At 37.1% G+C, this 18,009-nt stretch overlaps 1 protein-coding gene across 1 annotated transcript; it reads left to right on the forward strand.

The window, feature by feature from the left end:
• Positions 1–8,212: 8,212 nt before the first annotated feature.
• On the forward strand, positions 8,213–8,764 carry LOC132301169 (F-box protein At3g07870-like). Its single transcript, XM_059798443.1, has one exon. The coding sequence runs from the start codon at positions 8,213–8,215 to the stop codon at positions 8,762–8,764; it is 552 nt and encodes a 183-aa protein (XP_059654426.1).
• The last annotated feature ends 9,245 nt before the right edge of the window (positions 8,765–18,009 follow it).

Genomic DNA, 18,009 nt, shown 5'->3' on the forward strand with positions numbered 1-18,009 from the left:
ATATCCAGATTTAAGATCAAATTTAGAAAAGATTACAGCAGATTGTAACCTATCAAAAAGATCTTTGATGTTGGGAATTGAGTATCGGATCCAACTCAAAGCTAGATTAAGTGGTCGATAATCAATAACCAATCGAGGAATTCCTCGTTCTTTTTCAGCATTTTTATTGACATAAAAACCTCTGCAACTCCAGGGGGAGTAGCTATTAGTGACAAGCTTCTTTGCCATTAAAGAGCTGATTTCAGTTTTGCATAATTCCAAGTAGTCAGCTTTCATGTGGCTGGGACTAGCTTAAGAAGGAATCATGAGATCGGTAAATCCCTTTTCATAGGGTAAAGAAACAATATGCTTCTTTCTTGCCCAAAAAGCATTAGGAATCTCACTACAGATTTCCTTTAGAAAGTTTTGTCGTATTGACTCAATTTTCTGTTGCTCAGTGGGTTGTACCAATCTTTGATTAATTGCTAAGGAGGATACCTCCTTTTGCAAATAATTCAGTTGTTTTTCCTTAAAGATAATATTATCTTTAAGAGCATTGATATGCTTGTTTACTGGTGGGGTCAAAAACTAAAAAGTGATTGACTGACCATGTAAATTAGAGCATATTCCATGAGAATCAATTTTCTCAATTGGCATGATCAAAGCTAAAAAGGGGGTGCCCAAAATAACTTGTTGTGCCATATTCCTGATGAGTAAGAAAGTAGATGGTAAACAAATACCTTCTTTACAAATGAAAACATAATTAAGTTTATACTTAATCTGCATCTTACCACCACTTGCACTGGTAAGACCTTGAGTGGTTTTCTCAAAATATTGAGTAGGAACCAATCCTTCCTGCATACAGTTCATATCTGCACCACTATCAACTAAGGCAATAGCATTAGTGATAGTGTACTCTTGATTAATTACCAAATTGATAGAGATATACCATTTTTGGTAAGTAACTTGATTCAAGAGTTGAAGATAATTTGTGCTTTCGGTTTGAGGGACTTCAATCTAGGATGATGAAGGTTCAGTTACAGATGTTGCTTTTAAAAGAGTAATTTCCAGTTCCATCTTATGTTGACGAGACTTTAACTGGCGAATTTCTTCTTTTAAAAGATTAATCTCCATCTTGAGATCCGGGAGATTAGCAGGACGAGAATTTTGTCCTTGGTGTTCTAATCTGCTTAGAACTTCTTTCATGCTGTAATGATTTTCTGCTCTCAGAAAATCTGGATTATCCGTATCCTCATTAGATCGTGCCAGAGCAGAACCTATTTCAAAGACTTTCATCTTGATTTAAGGATCCTGGATATGATCTATAAGATCCAATAAGGATTGTTGAGTCGAAGTCAAAACATTTAAGCTTAACCCATTCATCTCAACAATTGCCTTATAATAATCATCATGAGAGGGATTACAGGAACATCTAGGATTTCCAATTTCTGCTTAAGAGGAAGAAGAAGACTGTAATTCCATAACAACATCTCCATAATCAGCTGATGATTCTGATTCAGAAGAACTAGTATTAAGTAACAATTTACTTAATTGAAGTCTCAGTTCATCTTCTATGTGAAGACTACTGAGTTTCTCCTTAGTTCTGCACTTGTTTGCATAGTGGCCTATACGTCCACATTTGAAACATTTAGCCTTAGCTTTGGGCTTTCCTTTACCCTTTGCTTTAGGAATATATTTCCTTTTAGGCTTAGTATACTGTCTAGAATTATCCTTTTCCTTTGAATAATTCTTTCTTTTAGAATACTTCCTTTTATAAGGTTTTTCAACCTTATTTCTTTTCCTAGGTTTAGGATAAGATAAGGGAGTCTGGTAGGCAAATTGATCACCAAATTCACCTACTTCTTTCCTACCAGTTAATCTTTGTGCTTTTAACTGGGATTGTAACTTCAGATCATTACAGAGAGCTAGACCTTCCTGGATTACAATGTTGACTAATCCACCATAGGTATAGTTTCTGTAAGGGATAGAGATACCATTATTCATATCTCTAAGCTTTTTCCTGATTCTTTCAGCAAAGAAGGTTGGTAAACCATCTACAAATTTGGCTTTCCAGTGCTCATGATTTGCATCATTAAGTTGGAAAACCTTTGCCAAGAATACATCTTTGTACCACCGGAAATGAGTTAAAGATGGACATCTTAGATTCTGTAGAAGTTCACGACTCCGTTCACTATTAGCGCCTTCGGGGCCAACAAAATGTTGGATAATAGTAGTGATGAGGGTGTAAACCGCATCCGGAGCAGGTCCGGGTTGTTGGGTAGCTTCATCTTTAATTATCTTGGTAGCAGAAAAGATTTCAGCTTTCTGAATGTCGGTGAGAACATTATCCCACCATCCTTTAAGGATGCCTGTAAAACCAGCAACGACAAATTTAGCAATGGTTGGGTCAGTATTGTTGTTGATTTTACAAACTTGGCTATACCTCAACATTTGATGAATAACCTCGTAAATCTGATAATCAGATTTCCCATCTATTATTTGGTATCAGAGCCATGATGGCTTAACTTTTTATTGTTAATGCTTATTAGGTACTGGTAGCATGATTATTATCGTAATTATGTCATGAACAATATGACTATTATTTTGTCTAACTTATGTTTATCCCAGATTCAATTATGGGTCGTCCAAAAGTCGCGTTGGAATTTAAAAGCCCGCTTTTTGCATTAAATTGCTGCACAGGGTATTGTTTCCAGTAAATCGTTGCCAGACGAGTAATAGAATCTCTCTTAAGCAGAACGACGACAGAATAGTAACTTACTGTTCATTATATAATATTATAATATTTATACTATGCAGACCTTAAAGCATTAACAAAAATTGACAGACATGTTAAAACCATCTTCTTCCTCCTCTTCAGGAGTACAGGAAAACCAGGATTCAGAATTGGTAAAAAATACTGAATTAGTGGAATGGACCAATGTTCAAAATAAATTGAACAGATGGACTATCCCTCCAGTAAGTGCTAAGAGCATTTACAAAATCGGAATGCTTAATTTAACTGATCTATGGACTGTCAAGACCATGAAACAGACCATACAATTAAGCACTAAGGATACAATAATTAAGTTATTGTCTTCCCGTGACCTTCAGAGGCACATGCACAAATATAAGTACATCCATATAGGTTTGATTCAAATTGTTTTTAAACCTTTAACCTTGTTAGGTATGGATGCTTGTATTCAAGCAACCCTTCGGGATGCTCGATGTTTGAAATTTCACCCTTCCTTAATGGGTGCACTGGAAACCAGTCTATGTCATGGACTGGTTTATTTTAATGTCTATCCTAGTCTGAATTTATCTTTAACAGATAAAAATATCCATGAGGCCGTCAGTCTTCGTGTTCAGACCTATGGGTATGATTATTTACCTGGATCGGAAGTGATACGTGTTATTTATCGCATCCATTACAAAGTACTTGATACTATGTGTCCAAATACCATACGCAAAGACTCTAAAGGAGTGACAGCGTTATGGGACACCAATATGTACACATCAAATGTTGCCACAAAAAGGATGATTCCTTGGAGTGAAATAACATTTCCTGAACATTGGACGATTTCTAACGCAGTTCCGGCAAAGCCAATTGCTAATCATAGCTTGGACTGTATTATTCAGGACCAAGATGGTGATGTTTTTCTGAATTTCAGAAAATCAATAGATCTACCTAGATCTACATCATCTAAAGGAAGTCATCTTCCTTATCATGTTTCTTGTCCTCCTTCTCGCCATTCGATTTCGTCGGATTACAGAAAGGACGATCTCCCTCAAGTCGTTGGTTCAAATCAACTCAAGCTGAAAGGAATACAGCAATCTCAGAATCAAATTCCAAGAGGAGTCTACGAGAAAGCACTAATAGGTATGTCTCGTCGCCAATTTGGAATTGAATTCAGCCCAACTCCATCTGAAATGGGAATCGGAAATAAATCTGTCAAGGATCAATTTGATGATCCTACAGACATCAATGACCCTCATGAATATTAGTTTTAATGGATTTTGTCCCAGATAGAATTGCCATTAATACTGAATTTCAACAGGATCAATATAAAGAATTCAGAAATTAGTATTTTAAAGCTTTTGACCAAAAACAATTACAGCTTTTTAAAACTCAATTTTATGATTTTCTACAAGAACGCAAAATGGTTATACCTTTTGTTTCTTGGTTCTTTATGACCAATCATTCTCTTGTTAATATAAACATACTGGATGATTTTCTCAAAACATGGACCACATCTGAAGATAAGGTTTATCACTCTGTCCATCCTCCCACTGAACATCTAATTCTGAAAAGGATTGACCCTGACAGTGGTGCCAAAGTGGAAACCAAGGCTTATAGCCAACCTAAAATAATTGATCCATCCTGTAATGCTACTAAGAAAGACATTTCTCATGTTTACAGGCAGAACAATTATACGAGTGTTTGTTTGCAAACGATAGGATCTCAGCTTGGGAGAATTGAAACAGGAATAAACACAGTATTAAATACAATTAATACTAAGGGATCTCAGCTTGGGAGAATTGAAACAGGAATAGACACAGTATTAAATACAATTAATACTAAGTGTATTACTGATAAGACTTCTCCTCCTGAAGCTTCCCTATCCAAAGCATTAGTCAAACCTGCAATTGAAGTTAAAGGCTTCAGTCTTTCACATCCTAAGAATAATAATAATAATAATAAATTGGCAAACCTCAGGAATGTCATTATAATAAATTAATAAGGTGAGGTAATTAGTAATTGCCTAAATATATAAATGAGCAAAGTACAGAAAAAAAACCCCTCGACTTGTACCATTTTCCAGTAAACCACTCATCTAATTTTTTACCAAAGAACCCCCCTTAACTTATAGCCCTTTCTAATAAATCCCCTTTATTTAATTTTTTACTAAAGAACCCCCCTCAACTATCTAAGGGGGGTAAAAGAGTTGATATTTGGTCCAAAATGTCCTTTTATTTAAATTTTAATTTTTTCGAATTTCAAAAATTAATATCTAACAAGGGTTCTAGAAATATAAGATTTATTTAACAAATTTTATAACCAAAGAGAAATAGGCAATCTAAAAATTTACTGCAACATTCTTATTTTATTTTATTTTATATAAAATACTTGGGTTATTTGCAATAAAATTTTTAAAATTATTCATTTTCATATGGGGCATAACATATAAAACAATTAGCCCCAAGAGAGACCGAATATTCATTTTTATTTTATTTTTGACTAGTGAGTCTGTAAAAGAATAAAAATGCTTTGACACAAAATATGATATCTCATGAAATCAATCTCTGTTGGCACTAAATTTTTTATATATTCGGCTCCATATGTAAATGAATGATTACGAAAATTTTCTTGCATATATTTTGAATATTTTTTTAAAAAAAATAAAATAAAATTGTTAAAGTAGATTTTTAGATTGCCTATTTTTCTTTAGTTATAAAGGCTTATTATACAAATTTTATATTTTTGGAATCCTTATTTCATAAGCTTTCCGTGCATATATTATTTATAATTTTTAAATGTACGGTTTGTGAGATATGAATTTCTGAAGTTTGAGATAATTAAGATTTAAATAAAAGGGCATTTTGGTCCAAATATAAATTCTTTTACCCCCTTTAGATAGTTGAGGGGGGTTATTTGGTAAAAAATTAGACAAGGGGTATTTATTGAAAAAATGTTACAAGGCGAGAGGGGTTATTTGATAAAAAAAAATAGATAAGGGGTGTTTACTAGAAAATGTTACAAGTCGAAGGGGGGTTTTCTGTACTTTGCCCTATATAAATTAATAATGGAAAGTAATTAGTAATTGATGAAATAGTGTTCTATATAAATTAATAATCGAAGGTAAGATGCCTTTTACCCTATTAAAAGGGTATTTTGGAATTTTTATAAAAATAAAATATTAGTCAAAATGGCTGATTAAAGGGCAATTTGCATCTAAAAAAAATAATAGGAGGTTTTTTGCAACAAAAAAAAAAAAAAAATAGTAGGGTTTTTATTTTGTATCTTTTTATTAATAGTGAGGGTATATTTTGTACTTAACTCTTATCCTTTAATTGATACTCCCACATCCCGAGCTGATATTTTACTTTTAATAGTGAAAAATTTAAACAAAAAAAATTAATATACAGTTTTAGAACAGTATTTTTCAAAATATTGTACAAAAATCAACTTTATTGACAATTATTTTTTAATACTTTGTTAAAAAATACTAAAAAGATTGATCAGTTTAGATTGCAAATATCCCTAGGTGGAGTGAAATACTAGTACTTAACGTCAATTGAAAATATAAAGATTGATTAGTTGTATTTCGTGAAAAATGAGAGGGAATGAAAACTTGATAAATAAGTTTGAATGGGAAAGAAGAGACTGTGAAAAGACGTTTTCAAATCCTTTCAATTTTTCTAGCATTCGTCCAATTTATGAAATTTCTTGATAAATTTATCTCTTTTAAAATCCTACCAATTCCAAATATATGAAGAGCTTGTTTGGGATTGTTTCTTTAATTTAAAAGTGTTTTTATTTTTTTAAAAAGTTAATTTTATAAAATCCCACTACTTTTAAATATTGATTATAAACCCTTAATCTATTTCAAAAAACCACTTATATTTTTAAAAAGTGATCACATTGCCCCAATATCCATACCCGACCAGTTAATTGGGCTGTGAAATAACAAATTTGACCAAACTATTTAATGTTAAATTTAAAACTGATTTTTTTTTTTTATAAAATTTAAAAAATATCCTTGTCATCTTCATTCCCCTATTTCGTTTTAAAATTCTCACAGTTCGATAAATAGGAGATGGAGAGTTCGACAAAGAGGAGGTGGGTATGGTGTCGTGGTAGCGGAGCTTGCCGTTGGGGGGGGGGGGGGGGGGGGGGGGGGAAGGACATATGAATTTGATGGTGGAGACGGAGGATGGTTTTAAGGGTGTTGAGAGAAAGAGTGACCATGTTGATTGATTTGGGTTTGGTGTTGCGATTGGTAAGAAATTAGGATTGAGTCTTTGAAGATCGTTGGTGCCAGCATGGCGACCAAGGTCATTGTGTAAACTGTAAAGTCCATGAACAGTGCTGATGCCAATTACAAGGTGGTCGCCGTTAACAGGTTTAAGAAATTCATATCTTTGCTCGATCGAACCAGAACCGGTCACGCCCATTTTAAAAAAGGTCATGTTTCTCCTCTTCCTCCTCCTCGACAACAACACAAAGCTCTAGAATTTGAGCCGTTTGTTCAAGCGACGGTCAATCATCACACGATGGAGGATAAACATGGTTCGATTTATAGGGTTTATTGTCCCACTCCGATTTAGCGCTTGCCTCCACTATCTCACAACCATCACAAGTTGGTCAAAAATGAATCCACCACCACCAACTCCTCCTCTGTTTTTATCACGCTATCACAGAGTTTCAGAGAGAGAGTTTTAGAGGGGTGAAGAAGAAGAGTGTAGTTTTGTAATTTTAGAAAAATTATTTTCAGTTTTTAATTTAACATTAAATAATAGCAAGGTCAAATTTGTTATTCACAGCTCGGTTAACGGGTCAGACATGGATATTGGAGGTAATGTGATCACTTTTTAAGTGTAGGAGTTTTTTTTTAAATAAGTTGGGGATTGTGATCAAAATTTGAAAATAGTAGGGGTTTTATGAAATTAGCTCTTTAAAAATTATATTTATTGTGTTTGGTAACTATTAGAAGTGTTTTTTATGATTACTACATTTAGTTCAGTAAAATATTTGAAGATTTAGAGTTTTTAAAGCCAATATTTTAAGTAACTATTTTCATTAAATAATTTTGTTCTCTTTATTTTTTATAAAAACAATTAAACTCATTTCTCAATAAAGTTGCTATTATCAAATATTGTGAAATTATATTAAAGAATATTATTGTAAATTTAGTAATAGAAGTGTTTAAAAAAATTATTACCAAATAAATTAAACAATAATTTAATTATAAAAAGTAACTTGTCACTTACTACGTTTTTTTACCGACAGTAATTTTTTAATAGATCTGATAAAAATCATAAAAGTGTTTTTTTATTCAATTCCCTAATCCAATTCGAGCCGTTCCTCTCATTCCAAACACACAGTGTTACAGTGTCAAATCATGTCAAGGGGCTAACACACAGATTGTAGGGCCTTTCTGTTCTAGGGTTTTCTTGTGCGTTTTGGGTGTGCGATCAATTAAAAGACACACAAACAACAATCGAAGCCGTGCATATGTGCAAAGAAGAAGTGAAGAAAAAGCAGAAAACAGAAATCAACAGGATGGAAAGCAGCAAGAAACACTCTTACACTCGTGGTTTTCCCATAATGGATCTGCCTGACTTCATCATCATGGACATTCTTTCTCGGCTTCCAATCAGGACCCTCTTACAGTCCAGGTGTGTTTGCAAAACTTGGTTCAACTTACCCTTAGACCCTTATTTCAACAATGTTCGTCTCGCAACATCACCCTCCATCAATATTGTGTCTCCATCGCTTAATGGTTGTTCATTAGTTGAACTACAGGACCGTGACTGTAACTACACTCGTCTACGTTACAGACTGTTGTGGTTCCGAAAACTTCAACGTCAGATGGCAATGTCGTCCAGTTTAAAACTAGAATTCTTGGGTTCTTGCAATGGTTTACTCTGTTTCTCGGATTACTACCATAACAATGTAAGCATGCTCAACCCAATTATGGGAGAATATGTTGCCCTTCCAAAACCCAAAACGGAAACGAAAAAGAGAGAAAAATTTTACGATTGTGGCTTATGGGTTTGGAAGTAGTTCGGCCTCCGGCCAGTTCAAGGTGGTAATTGTATGTAAATTGGTTGAGGTTTTTAGTCTTGCATCTGGTATATGGAGAATTATGGGAGATGCACCATTCTTACTTATGTCATCATCAGTGGGTAAGGTTGGGATTAATTTGAACGGGGCTATCCAATGGGTTGTGACTCGTTCTCAAATATATTATTGGAATGTTGACGACGAACAATTCGGCTCAATTCCATTGCCTCCGGATTTGGAATGTTCTGTCAGCTTGGGAGTGCTAGGGAACTGCCTCTGGGTACTTGATGTTGATGCTCAATTGGATCAGTTTGATCTATGGTCAATGAAAGATTATGGAGTAGCTACGTCTTGGGGTAGAGATTGCATTTTGAAAAACCCCATTCCGTGGTTGACATATTGCCCAGTTCAACCCATCACAGTATGGAATGGTGGAGAGATCTTGATGTCTTGTAATGGTGATGGTGGTCTGGTATCTTATAATCCGAAACGAAGGAATTTTACCAGGCCCAAAGTTAACGGATTAGGGCACCGAGTAGTTACTTTTGTCTCAAGCTTTCAGTCACTCAAGAATGTTCCCTGGCAGAATGTTTGAGGATTCTTAATGTAACGACCCTAAACTGATATCATTAATAAAAAAAAAATTTCGGCATGACCTCCGCTAAAAAGGATCCTACGACAACCTGTTTAAATGCATTTTTAATCTATCCCAAAACAATAAATATATAATACATTCCAGCATCCCTTTCATCCATTTATCATGCCTCAACATAATTCATCTCATGGTGGAACACCCACATACCATTTAATCCACGTATCGTAATTACAGTCCCAACAATACGTGATTAAGATCTAAAGTATGTCTTACAACGTTTATGTAATGTCTGTGTGTGGGAAAAAAAAAAATGGGTGGGACCCACTCCAATTTTAAGTCTATGGAATGGGTAATGGGTAATGGGTCATTACAGACCCACTATTTTTCTTTTTTTCTTCTCTCTCCCGCTGCTTTTTTTTTTTTTTTTTTCTTCTTCACAATTAAGCTTAATTTCTCCCTCATCTCTTAGTGTTTTAAAGAGGCGTTTGAGGCAAAACGAAGCCCACTACGAGCTCTTCGCATCCATACGAACAATTCCAGATTTGGTGCCCTACTTGGAGTTCGAAATTCAAGACCCATTTTAAGGGTTTTGTGCAAATTTGAGGTAGGGGCTCTTAATTCCCCTTTTTCTTGCTCTTATGTGAATTACATCTGCTAAATTGTTGTAAAGCATGCTTGATTATGAATTAATTGTCTTGAGGATGATGTAGATGTTATATGAGAAGTTGTGATTAAATGGGCTATGTGAATTGTATGCGAACGTGTTTATTTGGTTAATTTCTTATTTAATAGTTGATATAGCATACCTATATTGTTGTAAAATTTTTTAGAAATGATATGTGATGGCATGTGTAATTTTTCCTCAATATTTGTAGAGTATATTTAAATGTGAAATATAAAATCTCTTAATTCTATGGCATTGTGAAAGCAAAACATATATGTATACCATGGGTCATGATTGGGAAGATTGTTTTGAAATGAAAAAGGGGGATTTTGGGAAAGCGTTTAATGAAAAATGTTTTATGAAAACCCGGTCGTCGCGGGGGTACTAAAGGGCCGGAGTGTTAATATAGCCTAGAGGGAACTAGGGAGTCGCCCTAGCGTGGTTGAGCTAGCTGGGTCCATAATGACGCCGCGGGGGTACCAAGGGTCAGGGACACTAGCCAATCCTTCTCTCGTGTCACTGAGGGGTCACCAAAGGGCGGGTTATATTAACAGTTTGAAAGTGATGATTTTTGAGATGTGAAAATAGGGAGCGACATTGACATGCATTGCATTCCCATTACATTATATTGTTTATATTTGAGTTGATTGTTATATGATATGATCTCGGCATAGTATGACCCCCATTCCCATTGCTCTATTCTTTGGTTGAATTCACTGGGACACAAGAGGCGTGTCTTAAGTTTTACCTACTGAGCTTTATGCTCACCCTATTATTTAATAAAAAAAATTCAGGAAACGGGAAAGAAGTGGCGGATGACTTTCCACCACAGGCCTAATTTGGATTAAAAGACTTCTTTTTGCTATTTTTGTATTAAGTCTCATATTTTTGTAAAATCTTAGTTTGTTATATTTGGTTTAGAGATTTGTGAAACTCTTGTTATTGTAACTATATTTTGGGACTGTAATTATGATAATTGGGATTAAATGGTATGTAGATGTTCTACCATGAGATGAGCCATGTTGAGGTATAATGAACGGATGGATGGAATGTTGAAGTATGTTAATTGTATTTGTGCTGGGACAGGTTTAAAATTCTTTTAAACAGGTTGTGGTAGGCCCATTTTTTAGGGGAGGTTATGCCGAATTTTTTTTTAAATGGTATCAGTTTAGGGTCGTTACAAATTTGGTATCAGAGTGATGGTTCGAATACCATTAGGACGACGGGTAGAAGCTTACCTAGGGTTGTCTAGGAAGTCATTTGCAGTGTTATTTCCTTATTTGCAAAAGTGTTTTACTATGTGAAAACGCATGCTTAACTGCTTACTTGCTTACGTGCTTATGTGCCTATATGCTTCTATTAATGTGTTCATTGTATAGTATTACATGCTAAATGTTTGTACAGTATCTTTTTGCGTTGGGTTGTTCACAGTTGGACCTTAGTGTTATCGTTATTGAATTGTTTTCTTTGTTTTATAGAACGATGTCACAGCATGAGGAAACCAGGGAAGTTGGCCATAGACCGACTAGGGGTGATGTTGGAGAGAGCTCCAGCTCCAATCCGGAGGAGCTAAATGATGAGGACATACTTTTTAGGGACTTGATTCCCCCGAGAGTTGTCCCCACAAGGAGGGATAATATTGAAGCACCCGTAGAAGTGGGTGAAGGTTCTGTGGCACTGGAGTTGAATCGTTTGTTGCAAAATGCCGTGAAGGCAAGATTGCTGCTCAGTCGCAGTCGGCACCACAGCCTACAGTTCAAGTTGAGGAAACGCCAGCTCAGAAGCGTCTCAAGATCATTAAGGGGTTTTCTCAGCTGATGCCGGTTATGTTTGAGGGCGGTGCGGATCCAATGGCAGCAGATGACTACCTGGATCAAGTTGAGACTCAACTAATTTCAATGGATGTGACGGAGGATCATTTGAAGATCATCCTAGCTACTTATAAGTTTGCTAAGGATGCCAAACTATGGTGGAAGTCGGTTACGAGCCGATATAAGGTGGAGGAGATGAGTTGGGACAAGTTCAAGGAATTGTTTTATAAAAAGTACTTTCCGCTTTCCAAAAGATGGGAGTTACAAGACCAGTTTCATAACTTTATTCAAGGGAGTATGTTAGTGGCGGAATATGAGAACAAGTTCACTTCACTTTCTCGCTTTGCTCCAGAAATGGTGAAAGATGAAGCTAACAAGACTCGGAAGTTTGTTTCTGGTCTTAATGATCAGATGAGGCCGTTGATCACGGCACAGTTCATTAAGGTTTACTCTGAAGCAGTGGAAAGGGCTTTGATGCTAGAGGCTGATAATAAAGAGAAGGATGCAAGAAGAGAGCAGTTGAAGCAAAAGAGGGGTGCAGGGCCATCTTCAGAGGGATCTTCTTGGAAGAGGAACAAGAGTGGTTCATTTCAGTTTTAGGGGCAGCAGTCTGCACAATCCGCTTCTACCACTCCTTTGCCAGCTGGGTCTGATACAAGTGGAGTGGTTTGTTTTCATTGCCAGCAAGGCCATCTGATCCGGGATTATCCTACTCGAGGAGCAGGCACCGGTAGTGGCAGAGGGTCACAGCAGAGGCTGTCACAATCGGCTACAGTTCAGTCAGGTTTCAGACCACCGCCACCACTACAACCTGCCAAGTCTTCTCAGGGTTCACTACCAGCAAGGAGGGATACTCCTACTGTGTCGACACAACAGTCTGGTGTACAGATTAGTAGTTCACTGGCACAGGCACCGCAGGGACGTGTCTTTTCACTTGCACCGACTGATGCATCTCCTAGATCTTCGGTTCTTCGAGGTATATTTATAGTGTTTGGTTGTTGGGCCCGTGTTTTGTTTAACTTTGGTGCATCTCATTCCTTTATATCATCATCATTTGCACTTGAATCGGGGTTAGAGGTCAGTTTTATGGATCGGGCATTGTATATTGATACGCCAGTTGGGGTTTCAGTGTCTTTGAGTCGAGTTATGCGGGATTGTTCCATTGTGATAGCCAGACGGACTTTTGTGTTTGACCTTATCCTCCTGGAGATGACTAGCTTTGATGTCATTCTCGGGATGGATTGGTTAGCTTCCTTTCATGCCACGATCGACTGTTTTAGAGGTAGGGTTACAGTTTGTACTCCCGAGGGAGACTTTCTTTTTCGTGGGAGATCGGAGTGATTCCCACATTTCATTATTTTATGGAGTTCGTGGACGGAGTCATGGTGATTACTTCTTGGCTAGCCTTATGGTCGAAGAGGATGATGTTGTGGAAGGAGATTATCCTGCAGTTGTTCGTAATTTTTTGGATGTGTTTCCGGATGATTTGACAGAGTTGCCTCCACACCGAGAGGTGGAGTTTACTATTGATTTTATGCCTGGTACGGCGTCGATTTCTATGGCACTGTATCGTATGACACCAATTGAGTTAGAAGAATTGAAAAGGTAGCTTGATGATTTGAGGATAAAAGGTTTCATCCGACAGAATGTGTCACCATGGGGCGCGCCGGTCTTGTTTGCTAAGAAGAAAGATGGTTCTTTGAGATTGTGCATTGATTACCGGAAGTTGAATCGTGCCACCATCAAGAACAAGTATCCTTTGCCAAGGATAGATGATTTATTTGATCAGTTGAAGGGAGCCAGTTGTTTCTCGAAAATTGACTTGAGGTCTGGCTATTATCAATTACGGGTAAGGGATGAAAATATCCCGAAGACAGTATTTCGTACACAGTATGGACACTATGATTTCTTTGTTATGCCTTTTGGCTTGACTAATGCGCCAGCGGCATTCATGGACTTAATGAACCGCGTCTTTCACGATTAAGTTTGTGGTAGTTTTCGTGGATGACATTCTTGTGTACTCACGATCTCGGGAGGAGCACGAGATCCATTTAAGTATTGTTTTACAGATTTTGCGGGAGCATCGATTGTACGCCAAATATGAGAAGTGTGAGTTTTGGCTACAGGAGGTGAAATTTTTGGGACATGTTGTTTCAGAAGGTGGAGTGTCAGTAGATCCATCAAAGGTTGAAGCAGTTTTGAATTGGGAGCAACCCAATAATGTTTTTGAGATCCGGAGTTTCCTTGGCCTAGCGGGTTACTATCGGAGATTTGTGAAGGATTTCTCCCGTTTGGCAGCGCCTATGATCTGTTTGACCCGGAAAGGGATCAAGTTTACGTGGAATAAAGCCTGTGAGTTATCTTTTCAGGAGTTGAAGACAAGGTTGACTACAGCTCCAGTGTTGGTGATACCTGAGCGAGGCTTGGGTTATGTGATTTATTGTGATGCCTCACGTGATGGTTTGGGATGTGTGTTGATGCAGGATGGTAGAGTAATAGCTTATGGGTCTCGACAGTTGAAGATTCATGAGCTTAACTAGCCTACTCATGATTTGGAGTTAACGGCAGTTGTGTTTGCTTTGAAGTGTTGGAGACACTACTTGTATGGTGAGAGATTCGAGGTATACTCAGATCATAAGAGCCTCAAGTACCTTTTCTCCCAAAAGGACTTGAACAACAGGCAGAGACGATGGGTTGAGTACTTGGAAGATTACAATTTTGACTTGCAGTATCATCCAGGCAAGGCAAATGTGGTAGCAGATGCCTTAAGCCGGAAATCTCGTGGGACTCTGGCCTGTTTGGCTATTCGAAAGTGGAAGATGCTTAAGGATTTGTCAGAGATGGGATTGTATTATTTTGATGACGATATTGACAGCGAGCCGGCATTCTTATTTAGTCTTGTGGCTCAGCCCACTCTTGTCAGATAAGTGATTGAGTGGCAGAGACAGTATCCAGATTTGGATGCCATTCATGCTTTGATCTCTAGTGGTGAGACAGTGAAAGATTGGGCCTTGCATGCAGATCGGGGTCTACGGTTCAGGGGTTTGTTGGTGGTTCCTACGGTTTGTCGTGAGGACGTCTTACGGGAGTTTCACAATTCCCGCTTTGCAGTTCATTTAGGTGGTACTAAGATGTATCACAATTTGAGACGTTAGTATTGGTGGAACGGGATGAAGAAAGATGTTACACAGTTTGTGGCTAGATGCCTTACCTGTCAGCAGGTGAAGGCCGAGCATCAGAGACTAGCCGGTTTATTGCAACCATTGCCTATAGCGCAGTGGAAATGGGAACATATCGCTATGGATTTTGTGACAAGTCTTCCAAGGTCACGGAGGGGCAATGAGGCCGTATGAGTCATCATTGACAGATTGACTAAGACGGCTCACTTTTTGCCTATTAAGGCAACAGATGATGCAGAGAAGCTTGGTGTTCTTCATGTGAAGGAGATTGTAAGGTTGCATTGAGTTCCAGTAACCATTGTTTCAGATAGGGATGCCAAGTTCACTTTGAAGTTTTGGGAAGGACTTTAAGTAGCGTTTGGCTCAGCGTTGCATTTGAGTACGGCATTCCATCCACAGACTGACGGTCAGTCGGAGCGTACTATCTAGATTTTAGAGGATATGCTTCGAGCATGTGTGCTTGATTTGGGTGGTAGTTGGGAGGATCACCTTCCACTTATTGAGTTTGCTAACAACAGTTATCAGGCGAGCATTCAGATGGCTCCATTTGAGGCGTTGTATGGTAGACCTTGTAGGTCTCCTATTTGTTGGACTGAGGTAGGCGAGACAGCCGCCTTAGGACCCGACATTGTACTCGAGACTACTGAGAAGTTTAAGTTAATAAGACAGAGGTTACTTATAGCTCAGAGCCGACAGAAGAGTTATGCGGATAAGTGGAGACGGCCGTTATCCATTGAGGTGGGAGACCACGTTTTTCTTCAGGTTTCTCCACGGAAGAGGTTGTTGAGGTTCGGGAAGAGTGGTACGTTATCGCCACGATTCACAGAACCTTTTGAGATTTTGGACCGTGTAGGAGAGGTTGCCTACAGACTTGCTTTGCCACCACAGTTGGACAAGGTCCACAATATTTTCAATGTATCGATGTTACGGAAGTACGAGCCGGATCCATCTCACATTTTGAGTTTGGTAGATGTGGACATTGATGAGGATGTTTCCTATGAGGAGAGACCGGTTCAGATCCTTGACACTTAGCAGAAGGTGTTGAGGAACAAGACGATACCAATAGTGAAAGTTCTTTGGAGACACCACGGAGTCGAGGAGGCTACTTGGGAGCTTGAACAAGAGGTTCGTTCCAAGTACCCAGCGTTATTCTCTTCCTCAGGAATGTCTTGATTTCGGGGATGAAATCTTTTAAAGTTGGGGAGAATGTAATGTCTGTGTGTGGTGCAATTTAAAAGAAAAAGAAAAAGAAAAAGATAAAAGAAAAAAAAATGGGTGGGACCCACTCCAATTTTAAGTCTATGGAATGGGTAATGGGTCATTACAGACCCACTGTTTTTCTTTTTTTCTTCTCTCTCGGCTTACTCCCTCTCTGCCCGCTTGTTTTTTTTTTTTTTTTTTTTCTTCTACACAATTAAGCTTGATTTCTCCCTCATCTCTTAGTGTTTTAAAGAGCCGTTTGAGGCAAAACGAAGCCCACTACGAGCTCTACGCATCCATACGAACAATTCCATATTTGGTGCCCTCCTTGGAGTTCGAAATTCAAGACCCATTTTAAGGGTTTTGTGTAAATTTGAGGTAGGGGCTCTTAATTCCCGTTTTTCTTGCTCCTATGTGAATTACATCTCCTAAGGCAATCTCCCTAATTCCCTTTAGGCTAAATTAACACACCGGCCCTTTGGTAACCCCGCGGCGACCGGATTTTTTCTAAACCATTTTAATCAAAACTTCTTCCCAAAATTTCCTTTTTCATTTCAAAATAATTTTCCCCATTTTCATGCCCAATGACATGCATGAACATTACATACTTTCTCAAATGCTATGACAAATGAAAGACTTTTATACTATACAATTTAACATGCTTCCATTTAACAATTTCTAATAAGTTACTAACACCATAGGCATGAAAAATTAACACGTATACATGCTTTCCACATAGTATGTTTTAACAAGTTATCAAACACACCAGCATAAAAAATCAACATTTTAAGCATGTTTTTCACACAAATCCACATATACACATAATCATGAATTCCATATACAAAATCAAATCATTTTAGAGGTATTCATCTCAAATTAAGCATGTTTAACTATAATTAACAAAGAATAATTCATAAGGGAGCAAGAATCTCATGGATTAGGAACCCCTTATATGTAAAACCCCCAATTTTCACCTCAAACCCTAGGATTTTTCAATCTCCTATAGTGCACCAACCAAGGAATTGCTCCTATCAACTTGTTGATCTCGTCGTGGGCTTCGAATAGCCGCAAACGGCTCTTAAAAATTCTAAAGATTGAAGAAGAAATCAAAAGTTGAAGTTGTATGAGAAAAATTAAAAAGAAATATCAGTGAGGGAGAGAAGACAAGACAGAACGATCGTGAGAGATAATGGATTTATGCCATTATAAGTTTTGTAATAACATATGAGTCCCACCATTTTAAAAAAGAAATCTTTTTCTTTAATTAACAATATATATATATATATATATATATATATATATATATATATATAATTGAAACCTTACACTTAAAGTCAATTCAAAGTAGTACCGGTAAAAGAAATACATTTATTTATTTATTTATTTTGTTTGGTTAGAAAATTTTGTGAAAAAGTGAAGTGGTTATTGAATATAATTTTTCCTCAAAATTTTCCTTTTCCTCCTGATCAAACAGAAAGTGTTCACAAATTTTCCATTTGCTTTCTTTTTGTACTATTTTCATCTAACCAAACAGTCAAAAGGGAAGGAAAAAAGAAGAACTAATCATTTACCTTGCATTGAAACTTTTAGATGATGTGTGCATTCATTTGGATATTCTAAATTATAACCTGATTAATCCATAGTTGTTTGAAGAGATGAATTGGATACTAGGTTATTTAAGTTGGTTTTGAAATTCCAAATTTTATTTTTCTTAACACACGAGCCCCAGAGTACTTTAAGAGAGACTTCAATCCTTCACTTCCCAAATTAAATGACATTTCTTTGTACATATCTCG

Source organism: Cornus florida, unplaced genomic scaffold, assembly GCF_030987335.1.
Source record: "Cornus florida cultivar Cherokee Brave unplaced genomic scaffold, ASM3098733v1 CherokeeBrave_3.0.0_Hap2_Chr03, whole genome shotgun sequence".
In the NCBI taxonomy this organism is placed as follows: domain Eukaryota; kingdom Viridiplantae; phylum Streptophyta; class Magnoliopsida; order Cornales; family Cornaceae; genus Cornus; species Cornus florida.